This window comes from Zootoca vivipara, chromosome 8, assembly GCF_965207765.1.
Source record: "Zootoca vivipara chromosome 8, rZooViv2.hap1.1, whole genome shotgun sequence".
Classification (NCBI taxonomy): domain Eukaryota; kingdom Metazoa; phylum Chordata; class Lepidosauria; order Squamata; family Lacertidae; genus Zootoca; species Zootoca vivipara.
Window position 1 is genome coordinate 67,970,253 of NC_142591.1, and position 19,674 is coordinate 67,989,926.

General features: G+C 42.1%; 1 protein-coding gene across 1 annotated transcript in view; it reads left to right on the forward strand.

Annotated features, from left to right (window-relative positions):
* Positions 1–18,196, forward strand: part of ZFPM2 (zinc finger protein, FOG family member 2) — a 328,000-nt gene extending 309,804 nt beyond the window's left edge. Inside the window, exons 6-8 of the mRNA XM_035125261.3 lie at positions 11,718–11,924; positions 13,171–13,395; positions 14,673–18,196. Of these exons, the coding sequence (XP_034981152.3) occupies positions 11,718–11,924; positions 13,171–13,395; positions 14,673–17,173 (2,933 nt within the window). The 3' untranslated portion in view covers positions 17,174–18,196. The remainder of the gene's footprint in view (positions 1–11,717; positions 11,925–13,170; positions 13,396–14,672) is intronic.
* Positions 18,197–19,674: the final 1,478 nt, after the last annotated feature.

Below are 19,674 nucleotides of genomic sequence, written 5' to 3' on the forward strand. Positions count from 1 at the left end.
CATCCTGCAATTTTTGGAAGTTGAAGAAGTTGATGACTTAGTTCTGACAGCTTAACTGCTATTTTTTTGTGCGGCTATCAAATGCTTTATCTTTGAAAAGTTAATGTAAGGAGAAATAAACCCTCCTCTGCACCATCTGGCTGGTTTTTGCTGCACATGGGACAAACTGTGTTTTTGGCAGGGGTTCGCTCCATGTTGGAGAGCTGTAGCACCAGCAAACGCAAATCATTGATTAATTTATGCTATCAATAAGGCTAGAAAAGAAAAGGGGGGGGAGGAAACCACCTCACTGTCACGCTAAAAAAACATTGCTTCTTTTCACCACCTCTGTTTCCATATGGATGCCAATTTCCTCCTCACTTTCCCTCCCCCTTTAAATAAAACTTGAACTTCAGGAAGCATAAATTAAATGATTTGATGGACACAGGCAGCATGCTGCACAGGGTAATAATACCTTGTACAGCTTCAAAGGCACACATGTGTACACTTAACAGTTTGTGGCTCATCAGAATGAATGGCTGCATTCACACTGTCCCCCCCATGGAACAAGAGCTGACCCTTTGAGGTATCTGTTCAAGGCAGAACTGCCTTTACTGGTGATCATTGCCTGCCTGAAATGTTGTACAGAAAGCCTGGAATATAAACTCATGAAATAATATCATTGGGACATGAAAAAGAATGAATTATTTGAAGCAGACGGTGCAGGGAATTCTGGATTCTGTATATTTAAGTTCACCAAAATTGTAGCCATGCCATTTTCCTACTTCTATTACACTCTATTACATTAGGTCACCGGAAATACATTTAAGTTGTATTATAAAAATAGTTGTGAAGAGTGAGTTTTGGAACAGAACTAAAACAGCAATAACATCCACACACCCTACAAGAAGGATGTGGAGGGAAGGAAATGGCGGTTCACAGGATCAAGGCTAGCACAAGCATTTGAAGAGAAGAGTTTGCCTATGGCAACACCCTTCTTTGAATGCCTGAAACCCTTAATTAACCTCTTCTGCCAATTATTCCCCCCTCCTGCTCAAACCCCCCTTACCTTACCTGCTGCTTCCAGCCCCGTAAGATTTCACATCCATGTCATTGGCAGTCATGTCCAAAGCCCAAACCTTGACAGCAGAAAAACCTGAAGAGGGAAAGTTCAATTATTCAAATCCCCATTCAGCCATGCAGTCAAGTGGGTGACCATGGGCCAGTTGCTGTCTCTCAGCCGAACCTACGTCACAGGGCTGTTGTGAAGATAAAATGGAAGCATGTGCATCGCCTCGAGCTCCTTGAAGGAAATGAACTAAATAAATAAATGAAACAATTTTTTTGCCATCCAATTTTTTTGATGATTTGAAATTAATAATAAATATTTGTAGGGAATGAGCCTCATCCACAACTCAGTTGTGCCACCGTGGTTCCTGACGCTTGCTATACCTTTCAGGCACTACAAAGGAAGGCATGTTTGACATTGGGACGCCTCGTGGCCCAACTGTGCAACACCTGTCAAAACTGCTGACTTGTAGATGATTAAAAAGAGCTAAGAGATTATTAGACTACCCAAATGTATTTACGCCTGTGATTTTTTAATATATATATAACTAAAAAATATTCAATGGCATTGAAACTGACACATTTTCTGTTTCAGTTTTAAAAGTGCGCAAAACTTCACAGGGGGCAGTATAGCTTGATTCAGTTTGCCATAAACTTATAGCAATAGTTTCCCATGCAAAATAGTTTAGTGGCACCCAACTGGAACATATGCATGGCTCAGAGGCCAATATATGGAGAATGCTAAAGCAAACAGTCGGCAAAGTGGAAAACTTCCTTTTCAGACTTGTCCTTGAAGGCACCTTCTGTTAGAACATTCCTGCAGAGCGACTAAAAGAGAAATGTTGATATGAGGAGAGGACTACAATGTTGTTGTTTTTCTCCCGTAAGAAGCATGTTTTGTACTCAGGAAATAAATACCATGCAGCAAGGGAAGTTAAGGGTATATACTATAGCACCTATTAGTTATAATCAGATCGGGACGTTGCACGGATTATTCGTAACATGCCAGTATCTTACATAGTTGCTAGAGATTCCCCCCCCCCCCCCGGTCTGCTCCTGCATCGTGATGAAGAATGGTATTTTAATAGGCAGATGGTAGAGACAATTACAGTTTGGGGCTCAGCTGGGAGTTACGTCAGTTTATTGCAAATTATTAGTTGATAAATGCTTCTGTTTACAAGCAAAGTCTTAAGCAGCTTTATAATCAGTTTATCAGCTGCAGCCTGATTTTTGACAGCTTGCCTGAAGGGGGTATGCAAACACATTTTCCTTGGTCATTTAGAAATCCTGCTGACCATGCAGGGATTCAGCTAGGCAGCCCCTGTGCACCTGTAGATTGCTTAGTGTGTGCTGTTCGTTGTAATAAAGGTTGTTTCAGGAGATGGTAGAGGAAGAATGAAGCCAAATCTGCTTGGTACTGCACAAAATCTGACCAGAGAAGCATCCCATTCTTCCTGTCAGATGCTTATAACTTACAGTAGAAAATGCCAGATTTGTGCAAAAATCATTTGTTTCAATCTAATTCATTCACAGGAAAGATCTGTGTGCATGGAAACCTCCCATGTTCCTAAGTGCTTCCATGTTTGTTTTGATAAATATAGATTCCTTTGCCGTCTTTGTTTAAATGCATGGGCCAACCCAAGGGCACAGCTAGTGATGTTTTCGTTCCAGGCATTGTAAAAAATGTGTTTCCAATATGGAAGAGGGTACAGGTGTAATAACAAATGTGGACACTTTGGGCACACCAAGTATTTGGTTATCAAAGTCCCTGGAACCTGAGTTCTAAACCCCAGCAGTTGCTATTTAATCCACACTTGCAGGAAATCATGCCAACCCAGCCCAAGACGAGGCATTATTTCCAGGGATGTCATGAGAAACACTTCCTTCAGCATAGTTGTTTTGATCTCTGATGATCTCTGATCATTGGCCACGCTGGCTGGGGCTGATGGGAGTTGGGAGTCCAACAACATCTGGAGGGCCAACCCTGAGTTAGATAAATGAAGAAGCTACATCTTCTGACTGTTTGCAGAACAATGTTACTTTTAAATCCCAACCAGGAGGCCTAAATGTGGAAGATGTGGGAGGATTTTGCCGCTTGAATTCAGCTGCGTAAAAGCAAAGGTTGAGATTTGTGCCAGATATTTAATAGTTTTGTAGTCTGGACACTGGTCCTCTAGGAGAGATTTCACACAAGACTTTATTTTATTTTTACAACCTCCTAATAGAAAGATGTGTATTGACTCCGATTAGCTCAGGATTTGAACTAAGGTCCCAGAAGGAAACCTATAAGCCTCTTAAGATGCACAGAACTTCTAAGAATACGAGTTTAACTATCTCCCCCTGTGGTAAATAAGCTGTGACAGCTCAATCAAGGGGGAAAGGCAAATAAAATTTATCACATTATTTTTTTCCCTGCGAATTCTTTATTCCCTTCTTCTGAGCACTGATGTAGTTTATGTCTCTATCTAGTGGAACTTTACATTAATTACTACACTCCAGCACTCACATGAAAGACACAGACTCAAATCCTTATAATCATAAAAGATAGCCTGCCAACTAGGTTAGAAGACACGTGGCAAGATACTTTGGTTCCTCTTTAGCGACAGGCACCTTCCACTCATTTTGTCAAGCTACTTTTCAGTATTATGCACAAAGGGTTTCTGGGCAGTGGTAAGACGTACCTTTCCTTTGCTTCCAAATAAAGAACTTGTAAAATGACAAATACGAGACTTTTGTGTTTTCTTAGCCACGTGCGACAAACAGTTTGAAAAATTGGATTATTGAATTAATTCTTCCTGTAAAGAAAAATCAGGGTCATGATCCAGAGAAGCATGTGTGAGAGTTCTGAACATGCCATGGCTGTTTTGTTTACCTTTGCTGAATTGTAGCACTACATGTCATATTGCTGTTCAAACTTGAAACCAACCATGTCTATGTGAGTAACACTTGAGATGTCGTTTGGAGGAGTTTCTGTTCAGGAAACAAGCTAAATCCCTGATGGCCTGCAACCAGTCCCTTGCATGCAACAAGCACTGGTTTGGAGGCCCAGCGTGCCTGCTTGACTGCCTTGCTTCTGAGCTGAAAGCTGGTAGCACAGAAGGGTCCACACCCACAGAAAAATAAGAAAAGGTGGCTTGTTCTCTTAATGTGTGAATGCATGGTTGAGTATTTATAGTACAAAGAATAAAAATGGAGTTTTTCCACCTCAAAGGTGATCAGCGCAGTAAGAATGAATCCATTCTACAATACTATGTTGTGTGGTCCTTTTCATCTTGCTTCGCACATGCATAATAATAATATTTCCATTGCAGTATAATAATGAATATATTGGATTTGTCACCGGGCATGTGAGAGACAAACGGCGCTTTGCTGGACAGAGCATAATCATACCAGTTTCTACATTGCCTGCCACTAAAAGGTGGTAGAGTTTGTATATGCAGGAGCTAAGATTAGAGGTTGAGTATCATTTGACAACATCCTTTGATCGTAAACAAGGAAAAATTACTGGGAAATTATGGGATATCATCTCATTAATCCTAATGTAATACAGCAAACCCTCTCCATTAATTTCATAGAATTTACATGAACTGTTGCTGATATCCTCTATGTGAATGGGCCATTCAGATAAATATATGGAGGAGGGGGGAACAGATGTCCCATGGAATATTTAGGAGGTACATATACAAGTGAAAAATGTTGAGAATTGTTTAGCAACAGGAAAGACTGTTCACAAAATGCCTTTGATTTATTGCTGTGTATGGTGCAGATCCCTATCGTTTTCCCCCCTTACATTATTTTATTCAAAAACTTGTATAAACCATGAGTTGGCATGTTGGAGAATACTGAAAAGGCATTAATCAACCCAAATAAACAAGTGCACAGATCTATCTAACAACTGTGAAGTAGTTAATAAATTTTTAAGCAATTTTATTATAGAAAGAAGGTCTAAAAGAGTAGTGCTTAATTATCTGGACTCCTCTGCGCTGGGCTCCCTTTTGATTGTATTAATGAAGCAGCTGGCCCATTGTTTCTCTTTAATTCCTCTATTGTTTTAAGAATATGTCAAAGCTCTTTATTCTTTTATCAGGTACTGTGCAGAAGGAACCACACAATACCTCATATTCCTACTGTATTTGCAAATGCACAAAGAAACCTCCGAAGCATTTTTCAAAAAAGGGGCACACATAATTTATAAGTTCTATTCCTTGCACTACTCTACTGTCAAGAATTTCAACAGTATTGGATTTGAATTTATTATATTTTTTCCTCCTTATTAAACAGTGTGGCTACATATAGATATACGCTCTCTGTTAATGTCAAAACCCTGCGATCCGGACTCGCACCTAGTAGGTATTAACTGGGATGTTCTTTGGCACGGGGACATTGTTCTATCTAGTCGAGAGAATGCGCTCACCTCCCCATGGGAAATATCTGATTGTGGGTTTGTGAATTCCCTTTAAATACTTTAAAAGGCGCGAATGCAAATAAACATATTATTCTCAGGACTGCTTAAAAAAATAAAAAATTTCCCACAAAATAGAAGCTATTAATTCAGATTGCAATGAGTCTGGCTGTGGCTGGGTGTCATTTTAAATCTGTAGACTAATGCAAGTTGTCTATTCAATGAGCTCCGATACTCTTCTGACCCTCCTTCACAAAAACATATGTACACAGGAAATGGACACTTCTGCTTCTACCGCAGTGACAGTCGAAGGCATTACACACACAAATTAGAAGCAGAAGGGAGGAGGGGGGAATCTGCACAACTTGGTAGGCTGTTTGCTGAGAATGAATATCAGCCAAACAGAATTTCAAGAGCAACTTTTTCTTGGTAAGCATCTATATATCGTATGCTCACATGGCATATCGAAGCACGAAGCTGACTGTCTCTAAGATACCCGAATTCCAGCGGGTCTGTCTTGTATTTTGCCACCGCCTTTGTCTTAGGAGGAAAGTTAAACTATTTTTAGCAATTCCCCCTGGAATGCCGGTGCTGATAAAAGCAATAGACGGACTAATCAGAAGCCATATGGCACTGCTGATTCTGAAGGGAAACTTCCCAACTGGAGACAGCAGGGAATGCTCTTTTAAAAGCAATAACTGCATGCAGCCCTTGCATTTTGGATTACTCTTAAAGCAAGCAAATAGGATCGAAATTGCAAATACAGCTGAACTGTTCCAATGAATTATCTGTAGGAATTAATTGCAAATGAGGGAGAAGGCATTGTCAGAATAGGTTCTTGTTTTTATTTGTAACCGTGTTTGCTGCATCACCCTTGTCAGTTACAGTGACCAGAGTATTTCTGATTCGTATTCTCGTCCACACACAGTTTTGCACGTGCTGCTGTGCAAGCAGCCTTCCTTGTAGAGTCCAGTGTTGGGGACAGCCCTGCGCGATGGTTGTGCAGGCCGAATGGACCCAACGTAGATGTCATGGGGGAAACCTATTCTTGTGCAAAATACACCTCTCATCCCTGTAAGAGAAGCCTCTGAACTGGGCACATGATGTAAAAATGAGGACCAATGAGTACATCTTATCTGCCGGTTCAGGCACGTCATGTGGGCTGAACCCCTGAAATGACAATCCTTTTGCATTTTGTCATGTAGTTGCACCCCTTTGAACTGTGCTGCATCACACAGGTCGAAACTGCTGCAGAACTGTGTAGTGCTGCTTCACACAAACCACTAGCCACATGGAGCTATGCCCATACTTGCAGTTCAAGAAGCAACCAGGCCACAGTGTAAACTAAGCTGTTGTTTTCTAATGTGTTTTGGATCAGAATGTGCATATTTCTGTATCTCTTGAGTAAGGGTTTCACTGCCTCCATTTCCCACACATATATATTATGCTGAGCCATGTTCCTATTTTGAAGAGCCCAGGTATAGTTCTGTGGTTTACAGCTCTCTCCTGCTTGCATTTTCTTGTTCTTAAAAAGAAAATATGCATCAATCATAGTGCATCTGGTAGATTGTTTTTTGCAATGCATTGTGAGGAGCCATGGATTTCAGCTAGCAGGGCTGAAGTTATGTGCTTTTACATGAGATACATTTTTCTTATACAGTACTTTATAGGTAGGGCCATACAATATAATTGAACCTTTGTCAGTGTTGTAGCCTAGTAACTGTTAGACTATTGAATGGTTCTGGTTGACAAGTAGGGAGTACTTCTTTCGTCTATCATGTTTGCAAATGATGGGATCTTTTCCAATGGACTTGTTTTAATCTTAATTAGAGTTTATCAGCAAAAGTCTGCATGACATCCTGCAGGCACCGATTCCATAAATAATAATAAAAAGAATGTGGAAACATTGGCAAGATTCAGCGATATTTAAGGCAACTGATTCTTGTAACAGAAGCATGAATTTCCATTTTTTTAAAAAAAAATCAAATTTGAACTGTGACTGTTCTTTACTTTCAGAATTTACACTGCAAATTTGCTGCAGCTCTGACAGCAATTATGAGGGTCATTTAAAAGCTTCCTGTTAGGAACCAGATCTGTTTCCACAAGAGCCCAGCTCATAAACATTACAAAAAACAGGCAGTCTGGGCCACCTTTTGCACAGATTTTTTTTAAAAAAGTTGTTTAATTTTGTTAGTGACCTATTCTGAAAAGGTGCTAGTCGCACTGGTGGAACACCAAAGGGGTAAAAAAAAAAACAAAGTGGGAGGAAGAGAGAAGAATGGTATCCAAATATAGCACTTCCCTGTGATGCAAACTGAATTAATTACTGCCTCAAGTTTGGACTGCCAGTGCCTACTCCGAGATCATGCCCTTTGAAGCAATAAAAGCAGCAGCTGTTTCTTCCCCCCCACTCAGTTCCACCTGTTCCTTCCCCACCCTCATTTCCTACTTGATGACTAAAGCAAAAATACAGGAGGGACACAAGTGTGTATGGTTGGGGGGGAGGGAGAGAACCTATAGAATAAGAATCAGAGTTGCTGCTTCCTTTCTCATTGCTTCGGATTGTTTAAATGCACCGGAGGCGTGATCTCAGGTGCCAACTCCAGCCCCGATGCCTGGTTTTCGAAATAATGACAAAATGGTGGGCAGATGGAAAGCACCAAATAAAAATCCTAACTCAAGAAAGGTAGAATTATGTTGTGGACTGCCCTGAGATCTGCAGGCATAGGGCAGTGTACAAATTTAATATAAATAAATAAACAAACCCAAGTAATAGGTAGGTCCTCGATGATTATATGAAGCACCCAGAACAGTATGTCAAATTGTAGCTCCATACAGACCATCATTGAGAAGCCAGGCAAGAAAACATACCACAAAAGAGGTATACAGGTGCATCCTATTGTCTATCGTGTGTGTGTGTGTTTAGATTAAAACAAAAAATTAAAAATAAACTGAAAATTCACACTGTGGCGGAGCGTTCAGCCTGTGTTAGCACTGGTGTATAGCCTTTCTCTTGAGACCCGGAGTTTTACCACTTGATGAGATTCTTTACCAACAGTATAAACTGCTGTGTGCCTTAGCATCAATATGGAAACATAACTTATTTTAGGGAAATCATTTGAAAACTTAACACTCGCGCTGTAAATGTTCAGGGCTTCATAGAGCACGTTTTTGCCCTTATTCAGGGTTGTGTGTATTCACGAAAGAAACACAATAATTCAGCAATTACAGTAAAATGATTCAAAGTAACTAAATTGTCAGCATTTTCTTATTCTGCATTATTTTTTCTGCTTTCAAGTCTTCCCTAAGAATTTGGCTCCCCACCCCCACCCCCAGCAATAAATTGCCACTGTGAAAGTAGCTTTCGGTACTTGAGAGTGCTCGAAATCTTTGGATTATAATGGCCATAATACATTTGGTTCCAGTGGTTGTGGCCAAATCCTGCTGCGTTCCTAGCGAACAGTGAATGTGAAAAAAAAACTTTTTTCTGCTTTGAAACTTCTGCATCACTTTGTGGTCTAGGAGCCCTGCCTTGGTTTCCCCCTCTCAAACATATTGTGAGCGATGCTGTTTTGTTTTCTCATCTTTGAAAGCTAATAGGACTGGATTAATTAATTGTCCAAGATTCCTCCAAAACAATGTCCTAATTCTTCTATTTAGCTGTTGCATATCATACACTGTTGTTATCTCTTCCACCAGATTTTTGCAACAAGTTGTTTTAAAACTGTAATCTCTTTGAGGAAGGGGAAAAAATGAAGTGTAGTTGAAAAGGCAGTTATGCTGAAAGATAAACACAGCAATATTACTTATCAAATTGGGTACCCAGTTGTGTTTGTGTGTGTGTGTCTTTTTTCTTGCCTAATTAATACAGCATATAGCTTTTGCTATATATACAAAACCTATAACAGAAAAAGCTTTATAACATGTAAAGTATGTGACATTATTTTAGCCATAACTGTACTGGATATGTATCTAGGCCTGAGAGCAGAGATAACACAAATATGAGTGCTCTGCCTGTCTAAACATGTTAAATAAATGAGCATTCACTATCACATTCAAATACATTAGTGCATTACTTGCATAGTTAATTTTCTTTTTAATGCTTTCTCGCGTGACACTTGCAGCACAGAGCTATGGTATATCTCACTCTTTGAAGAAAGTTTTCCTTTTAAGCCAAGCTCTACTGTTTGAATGGGGCTTTATGAAACACATCTTTGGCATACCTGAACAGGAAGTTCAGAGGGCATTGGGACAGTCAGGCAGCCAATGCAATGATGCATGCATATTAATGCATAAAGGATTTCCCCCCCCTTTGCAAGAGAGGGGGGAGTCCAGGATGAAAAGCCCAGGTACGGGTCAGGTTCCAGACGGGGAGAAAGGGAAGAATGAAAGTCAGTTCTTTTTAATGGGGAAAGTGAGAGAAACTTCCTCTCCAGAATTGAATGCAAAGTTTCAAGGAAGGAGGTGGTGCGCCGTAGGGGCCCCTCTTCCAATGGAGGCATCTGGGGGAGGGGTGTTAGCGTCCCACTTCCTGGTTCCCACGCGTGGGCGGAGATTCCCCCACACACACTTTCCCAGGGTTTCTACTGCTGCTGCTGTTGCTATCAGGATTTCCGGAATCCAAAGCTCATTTTAGCATCTGAGCTCCTCCAGAAGGATTTGAGAGGCTGACCCTACAAAGGAAGTGAGGATGGAAGGAGGAAGAAGATGGACAGTGGACTTGGTCCATCTGTCTCCTGCGTCCCTCCCCACAACCTCTGACCAGTCTCTCCCAGGACCCTCAGAGAGATCTGGTGATGGAGAAAACAGTCGGAACTCTAGAGGGCCACCTGTAGTTTCACTGGAAGTAAAGAAGAAACCTTTTAAATGTGTGGAATGTGGATTTTGCTTCCGTCATCGTTCACACATGAGGGTACATCAACAGATTCACAGAGGAGAGAAGCCTTTTGAATGCATGGAATGTGGGAAATGTTTTAGCCGGAAGGAACACCTTACTTCGCACCAACAAACTCACACTGGGGAGAAGCCATTTAAATGTATGGAGTGTGGAAAGAGCTTCACTTATAGGGCAGATTGCAGAAGACATCAGCAAACTCACACAGGGGAGAAACCATATAAATGTATGGAGTGTGGAAAGAGCTTCAGGGATCGGCCAGCTATTACTAAACATCTACAGACTCATAAAAGGGAAAATAAAGTTTAAATGTATGGAGTTTGTGTGGCATTCTGGTGTTTGCATGGAAATTTGCAGGCAGATGTATTAAACTAGTGCACAAGACGTAATGCTAGATGATATGGGGAGGGTGTGAACCTGGAGTCTTGGTGGTGAGTGAGCTGAGTTTTTTGATGCCCCCTTTTCACTGCCCAAATGATGGACCTACCTTGTCCTTTCAATCAGCATCACAGTTGAGATATAACAGGTGCTCACTATCTGAACTTTGCATAATCCTTTGAATACCATTTTTATAATATGGTTTTCCAACTGAATGAAAAGGTTTCTGTACTCAAAAATCATTTGGTATTTTAAAATTCATCGGCTGCATTTTCCATACCACTGGAACACTGGCCATGCCCTGTGCTACTCATCAGTGAGCTTTGAATGTTTTATTGTTAGTCAATAGACCATGATTAGACAATTTTTAAGATCTACAGTACCTTGCTTTATCTCGTAATCTGTTTGACCTCTTTTCTTCCTGCCATTTATTCAAATAAAGTTTCACAGTTGAAGATGGCAGATGGCAGCAAATCCCAGCAAGCAGTAAAAATGACCTTATGAGGGTATCTGAACCATGTTTTGCATTGGGGTATTATTTGTTTGCTTATGGATAGTCCCTTGGAATGCACGGATATTTTACTTAATACATGTGTATACAGATAGCAATATGGTTTGTGGAATGGAGAGGAAGTTGAACAAAACGTCTGGCTGGATAGCAACCAATGAAAACAAATATATATAGATATATCTATACTGACTTTCTAGGAATGTCCACTGCGTAGCGCTGTTTGAGACAATGGATTGCAGAAGAGTTAAAGAGGTGTTGCCTGCCATTCATTTGTGGTATTGCTTGCGCAGCTTCTGGCAATGTTTTCAGCATGGCTGCCTCAAAGCATGGCATAACACTCCTGTAAAAGCAGAAAGAGAGCCTTAAAGGCAAAGGGTTTCCATCATTTCCCAGCAAAATGCAGCTCCCCTAAGCAGAACACGGTGCTGCACAATATAAGGTTTGCCCATTAAGCATTTCCTTCTTTGTGTATGTTTTCTGCACAGGGGGCCAGCTTTGGTGCACGACGACAAAAGCCATTGCCGAGGGTGAAGAGCTCATTGCCTTCGTGGTGGATTTTGACTCAAGGCTGCAAGCTGCCAGTCAGATGACTCTTACCGAGGGGATGTATCCTGCTCGATTGTTGGACTCGATACAATTGCTCCCTCAACAAGCTGCTATGGCGTCCATTTTGCCTACAGCTATCGTCAACAGTGAGTGCTGCTCTAGTACAATTTATATCTGAACTATTATTTAAACATTGCTATATTCTTACCACATCACATTAACAATGCCTATCTGTCGGGCTTAGGATTTCTCTGAATTCACCAGCATAGGCTTTCAAGCCAGGAAAAACAACAGATTACCAGGTTCCTAGACCATGGGTAGCTGATGTGCTACCATGTTTCTGGATTCCAACTCCCATCAGCCTCAACCATGATGGGAGTTAGAGTCCAATAACATCTAGAGGGCACCACCTTGGCTACCTCTGTCCTAAGCTGTATTTCTGCAGATGAGACTGCAGAATCAGCTGCCCCGGGGAAAATGTGACATCCCCCCCTTTTTTTTTCTTGTGAGAGAACAGCAGCCAAAATGACTGCCACGATCTCATGCAATTTCAGGCTGCACTTTGGGGGGGGCATGGCACCAAAAAACTCACATTTTGGGGCACCACACTGCCCCCCAAAACCGCTTTTTGGGGGCTGTGATCTTGCATGGGTCACGTGACTCCCCTGGGAGTGTCGACCCAGAAGATGGCATCCTGGATTTCGGCCACATCGTGCTGGCAGGTATGCTTTATGATTGAATGCTCTCCCAAATAAATCACTCCCTCTGCTTAGAAAGCCAGGTATCGGTGAAAGGATCTTAGCTTAGCCTTTTCCTTGGCATGCTAGGTTTGCGTATGTGTAAGTTCCTGCTTTTAATCTTTGATTCCCCCTCCCATCAATGGAGGATTAAGTTCTTCAACTAAATTCTACCGTTCTCACAGCCAATGGACCTGTTTGTTTGTTTGTTTGTTTCCTTGGGAAAATTTTTACACAATATTTTCTGATTGAGGTTCCACTTGAATGGTTCCCTAATCTGGCTACCAGGGGAGAGGGAAAGAAAATACATGAATGTATAATACACACAGGCTGTGTACCTGTTTTCTTGACTCCAACTGCAGAGAACATGAAAGATAATTGTTAGATAAGTGAGCCGTATATATTTCGTATTGATGCCCAGACCCAGAATTTACAACAAAACAAAAGAGAGGGTGAGGAATTACTTCTCGCACCTGGTTTCTTTTGAGCTCTTATGTGTTGTTTATTAATCATGCACTATGCTGCCACCCTGCTGTTAAATGGGTACTTTTAAAATAAGAAGATCAGGCAGCTTAAACTTGTTGGGCTAAGGCTTGCCGGCAGGAGTAAACTATGGCTTACTCACACCTGGTTTGTTTCCCCCCCTCCCTTGTAGAGGACATATTCCCCTGCAAATCTTGTGGCATTTGGTATCGGAGCGAGAGAAATCTGCAGGCTCACCTCATGTACTACTGCAGCGGGAGGCAACGAGAAGGAGCTCAGCTTTCGGAGGAGAATGACGACAGCATCCAGCAGATATCCAGCATCTGCCCTTTTCCACAGTGCACCAAAAGCTTCTCTAACGCAAGGGCCCTGGAAATGCATCTGAATTCTCACAGTGGTAAGTGAAATATTTGCTCCACTGGAGTCAGCTTTCCTTAAGACATTTCAAACTTAATTCTCCCCCCCCCCTTTTAGTAACCTGCCCATGAGAAGTTGTAAAAAGAGTGAAGCCACAAGCACTGAACTCAGTGATTACTGGCTTATGCTGCAGTAATCACCTGTTCTGTTTAAGATATTAAAGTATCACAACTGTCCTACCTTTTTCTGTACTAAATGGGAAGATCAGACGAGGCAAAAGCCATTCATGATATGACGGATGCTTGTTAGGTGATATGAATGTCAGAACTTAAGCCTTAACTAAATGGTAGTCCTGGGACTGGTGCTGTCATTGAGATAAGCGTAGCATCGTGCTGTTATCCCCATAAGGCTGATAAAGGTGGGGTCGGACCCTGCATTGAAGACTGCCAGGCTTAGAGTCTGGGATGAAGGGGAGAGGGTCTTAAAAGTCCACGCTGAATGTCCTTTGTCCCTGTGTGACTCATGGTCACAGAATGTCGCCACATGGCCAGTCACCACATAGTGTTCTGTACTGACCAGCATGTGGGTGATTTGGGCGTGGGTAATTTCTGTGGTCCAGTAATTTTCTACTTTGGTTTAGGCTTTCATCTGCTGCTTCTCTCTGCTGTTGGGGTGGTGGACATATCAGAATTGTGAGCCCCTGGGTGACAGGATGTATATGATGGAATTTAAGGGATTCACCATAAGAGTCCTTGGGGAGTTTTCTGTTGGCATGGCCAACACTTCTGTTGGAACCCTAATTAGCTGACATGATGCCGACATGGCTTGGGTGGTTGCCATGATTGCTCTCAAGCCTTCTCCCACAAGACACAGCCTGTTCATCTTATTTGGGGCAATAATGCAGCCTGAATGCAGGTAGTGGAAAACTCCGTGTGAATGTGGCCAAATAGAGGTAAAAGCCCAGCTTCAAGAATGTCCTGTAGTTGTGATGGCAGCAAAGGAAAGACATCGACTGTGTGCCACCTAGCAATGCTCATCTGGGTGCTCTTCTGCCTTATTCAGCCTGGCTAGCAGAAAGGGCTTATGGGTAACCTGCTATGACTAGCTTAGTAAGCACTCGCTAAGACTCTCACATCTCTCTCTCTCAGACACACACAAGCACTTTTGTAACTGCCCTGGGAATGTGAAGTGTGCATTATAAAATTCAGAAGTAAGCTTATAAGGATTTGTAATTGCTTTCTGTTAAATATATTCCGGCGGACAAAAGACTCAAATTAACTTGTTGGTTTTGTTATTTTGTTCTTACCCCTTTCTCAGGAGTAAAAATGGAAGAATTTCTCCCCTCCGGTTCTAGCCTGAAATGTACAGTATGCAACTACACCGCAGACTCCGTGATTAATTTCCACCAGCACCTGTTCTCGCATCTCACTCAGGCTGCCTTTCGATGCACACACTGCCATTTTGGCTTCCAAACTCAGAGGGAGCTGCAGCAGCACCAAGATCTACATGTCTCTGGCAACAAACTTCAGAGAGAAAGTGATACTGAACACTCTCCAAGTGGCAACGAAGAGACTTTGCAGGCAACTGCAGATCTGCTGAACAGGAATGACGGCTCCCAAAGCCAAAAGACAATGCAGACAAAGGATGCAAGTTCTGACACCGAGCTCGACAAATGTGAAAAAAAGACTCCCCTTTTCCTTCCAAATCAGAGGCCAGAAACGCAGCCTGTCACAAATAAGCAAAGCTTTTCCTACACAAAAATAAAATCTGAGCCATCTAGCCCAAGGCTTGCCTCGTCCCCAGTCCAGCCTAACTTGGGTCCTTCTTTTCCAATGGGACCCTTTCTTTCTCAGTTCGCTTTTCCCCAGGACATCACCGTTGTTCCTCAGGCCTCTGAGATCTTAGCCAAAATGTCCGAGTTGGTCCACCGAAGACTGAGGCATGGAAGTAACAATTACCCCCCTGTCATTTACAGTCCGCTCATGCCAAAAGGAGCTACCTGTTTTGAGTGCAACATAACATTCAACAATCTAGACAACTACTTAGTGCACAAAAAGCATTACTGCAGCAGTCGATGGCAGCAAATGGCAAAGTCACCAGATTTTGGCAGCGTTTCAGAAAAAATGCCGGAGGCTGTGAGCCCCAACAACGGTCAAAATTCTATCAACCTTTTGAGTAGCACGCCTCACACTTCAGATCCAGAGAATCAGCTCCTTCAGGCTTCCTGCCTCAACTCCTCCACTGTATTAGACATGATTGGGCCAAACAGTAAGGGGCATGAAAAGGACTTCTCCTCACAGGTGAAAAAGCTGGCTAGTGCTGCCAACAGTGATGAGAAAATGAACGGGAAACCTTCCGATAGCAAGAGCTCAACGACGACTCCTTTAATTGAAGGAGAAAGTGATCCCAACAAAACCACGTGCGAAGCTTGCAATATTACCTTCAGTAGGCACGAAACGTATATGGTCCACAAGCAGTATTATTGCGCCACACGTCATGATCCTCCCTTGAAAAGGTCTGCTTCCAACAAAGTGCCTGCTATGCAGAGGACGATGCGCACACGCAAGCGAAGGAAGATGTATGAGATGTGCCTGCCGGAACAGGAGCAGAGGCCACAGCTGGTCCAACAGCGTTTTCTTGAAGTGGCTAATCTCCCCAACCCTTGCACATCTTCTCAAGAGCCGGCAGATGGCCTCGGGGAGTGCTACCACCCGCGCTGCGATATCTTTCCAGGCATAGTCTCGAAGCACTTAGAAACATCGCTGTCCATTAACAAATGCATCCCGGCCTCAAAGTGCGACACACCACATTCCACCACCGTTTCTTGCTTGGAGATGGACGCGCCTATAGATCTCAGCAAAAAATGCTTGTCCCAGTCTGATAGGACATCTGCTTCCCCCAAAAGGTTGCTGGACTACCATGAATGCACAGTATGCAAGATCAGTTTCAACAAGGTAGAGAATTACCTGGCGCATAAGCAGAATTTCTGCCCCGTCACTGTGCATCAGCGTAACGAAATGGGGCAACTTGACGGCAAAGTGTTTCAAAACCCAGAAAGCGAACGGAACAGCCCCGAGGTCAGTTACGAACGGAGCATAATCAAATGTGAGAAAAACGGGAGCTCGAAACAGCCTTCTCCCAACGGAAACTTGTTTTCTACGCACTTAGCAACTCTTCAAGGACTTAAGGTCTTCAGCGAAGCTGCCCAGCTCATTGCTACAAAAGAAGAAAACAAACATTTGTTTCTTCCACAATGCCTTTATCCAGGAGCAATAAAGAAAGCTAAAGGAGCAGACCAGCTTTCTCCATATTATGGAATAAAGCCAAGCGATTACATTTCCAGTTCCCTTGCCGTTCACAACAATGAAGCAGATCAAAGTACAAACGCAGAAGGTGATTCCCTGAAGGGCCAGACCCCCTCCAATGGGTGCCCAGTCCAGAAGAAAGAGTCTCTGCCGTTGCTGCCAAAAAACAGAGGCATGGTTATAGTTAACGGCGGACTGAAACAGGAGGAAAGGCCTGCGGCAAACCCTCAGCAGGAGAACATTTCCCAGAATACCCAGCAGCATGAAGATGGGCACAAATCTCCATCTTGGGCCTCTGATAATGTTTTAGCTGCCAATGAAAACGTCTCTCCAACCATTCCTGCAGCAGAAGAACAGTTGTCTAGTATAGCAAAAGGCGTGAATGGGTCTACTCAGGCACCCACCAGTGGAAAGTATTGCCGCCTGTGTGACATCCAGTTCAACAACCTATCAAACTTTATAACTCATAAGAAGTTTTATTGCTCGTCACATGCAGCAGAACACGTCAAATGAAAGCATTTGGCCCCACCCAATTTGGTACCTGTCTTTAGCATATTGTTCCATACGAGTCTGAAAGAGAGCTGTTTGTATTACTTCTGGACAATCAGGCTTTAATTCATCATTGCTGAGTTAAAGACTTTAAAGGTGTACTTCCATTACAGTCCATTAGTAAAGTGTATTCTTGGTGCCATTTTCAAGACAATTAATTTATTTTACCAGCAGTATTCATAGCTGTAGTTTATTTTTTATTTAAAAAGAAACGACAACAACTTTATATTAAAGTCATTTGTAATGTTATTGTATAGTTATTGTGTAGCACATATGGTTTGCACTGTATAGTAGATTTTAAAGAAAATAGTCACAAACTATACGGAAAAGCATTTTAGAAATAGCTTCAAAAGCACCTGTGTATCCTGATTTTTTCCCCTTATATGCTATTGCAGATATATGTAGATGCTAAAATATAACTTGCAAAACGTTTCAACTATGCTGTAAAGTTCGCCTTAAAATTTCAATTTCAATTTTTTTTATTAAAAAGAAGAATTTGGCTCAATTTGCACTTTATATTTTAGCAGATACAGTACCTTAGTCACTAGGCTTTGCATTTGTATGTAGCAGTATGTTTCTGTCTACTTTCTTAACCCGAAACGTCCGTTAAAACGAAGATGGCAATTTCCCCCCCCTGTATAGTACTTGTATTTTCTTTTGCTGATGCATCTCTGTCTCGATTTTTAAACCTTTGCTGTTAAATGCAATACTTTATAAAGAATGAACAAAAATTACTGGAAGCAGTATTGTAAGTAATGAGGTCATATCTATCAGTTTTATCTTTTGAAAGGCACAGTCAAAATGAAAACCTTAACTCAATGCTGCAAGTATGAATCTAATTCATTTATAAGATATATTTAAATATAAAAGTAGCAATACTGCAACTGGTGATCACAGAGATAATGTTCTACTTCTGATAGAAATAATTTCTCAACAAATGTTGTTACTATGCATGTATATGGATGGAATAAAATTCCACATCGTCGGATACTGTTCTGGCAGTAATTCATTCATTTGCAAGGGCTTCTTAGTATATTCATTTGGGTGTGGGTGTGGGTGTGGGTGGGTGTGTAATGTACCAACACAACACATTCGATTGTAGAGGGTCTGTGTCCCATGACAGTATCTCATCAAACAACATATAAGGAGGGGGATGAGCAATCTGAAGCTGTTCAGGAACGGAATATTTCTGGTCCCAGTCACTTAAGCCACATAATTCGCTCAGTGAGTGGTGGACCCCGGGAAATACTCATTTCCCTTAATTGAGTTCCGTTCTCACCAAGGCACACTGAAGTTCCATGATGACTTCAAGTATATCACTGAAAACAGACATAAATAGTGTGTTGGGAACATAGGGAGTTGTCTTATACCAAGTTACACCTTTCGCCAATGTAGCTCAGTTCTGCCCATGCTGGTTGGCACTGGCTTCCCAGCATTTTAAGGAAGCAAGTTTTTCCCCAGCCCTACCTAGAGATGCTGTAGATTGAATCTAGAACCTTATGCATGCAAGACAGCTGCTCTACCGGTGAGCTACAGGTCCTTCCCCCTAATTTGCATCAGCTTGCTTTTGTACCGCCTTGCTAAAGCCCAATCCATGCAAAGCTCAGCAGGTGCACTGAGCACCCACAAACCCAGGAGCACACGCTTGTGGCATCTAGAACTCAGCTCAAACTTGGTCAAGTGGTAAATAATGAGATAGATGGGGCAAGCACCATAACCACACCAATGATTTTCCAGTCTCATTATGGGGAGCAGAGGTGTGAAACCTGACTCCCTCCAGATGTGCCTGGGCTGCAACTGCCACTATCCTGACAATGGGCCATGCTAGCTACAGCCAATGGGAATTGGAGTCCATCAACATGTGGGATCTATGGGATCTATGACCACCCTTTCCTCTCCTCAGACCTCAGTAAACTGTTCAATTTATTCCATCCTAGAGCAGTTTCTTGAATTCTAAGTGTAGCCGTCATACACCTCGAATGGTGACTGCTAACCCAATTTGGATTAACCTAGAAATGGTTTGTGGTGTTCAAGACTTTAACAGGCAGCTTCTTTATAGATTAGGAGCACAAAACGGGGCAACACCATGTAAAGTAATTTGTGTATGGCTTTAAAAACCTCCCAGGGCAACATGGGTGAATTTGTGGGGTTTATCTAAGGAACAAAACAAAACCATGCTGCATACAACTCACAAGGTTCAGTTATATGTTAACTACAGCTGGAAGGATAATGGGAAAACTGTAGAGCCAAATCTAACAGTAGATCATTGGAGTGATTTGTAGTAAGATTAGCAAGCATTCAGACTCATTTTTTAAACAGCCCAAGTCCTTCTCCTGCTTAGATTAAACTGCTGAAATGAAGAGCTTGGGATACCAGGAGCAAATTTTTGCATGAAAGGACTGTAAGCTCCATTCAGTTCTGGTAATCAAAACAACTTCCTGGGCTCATAATTCTTCACTTCCAAG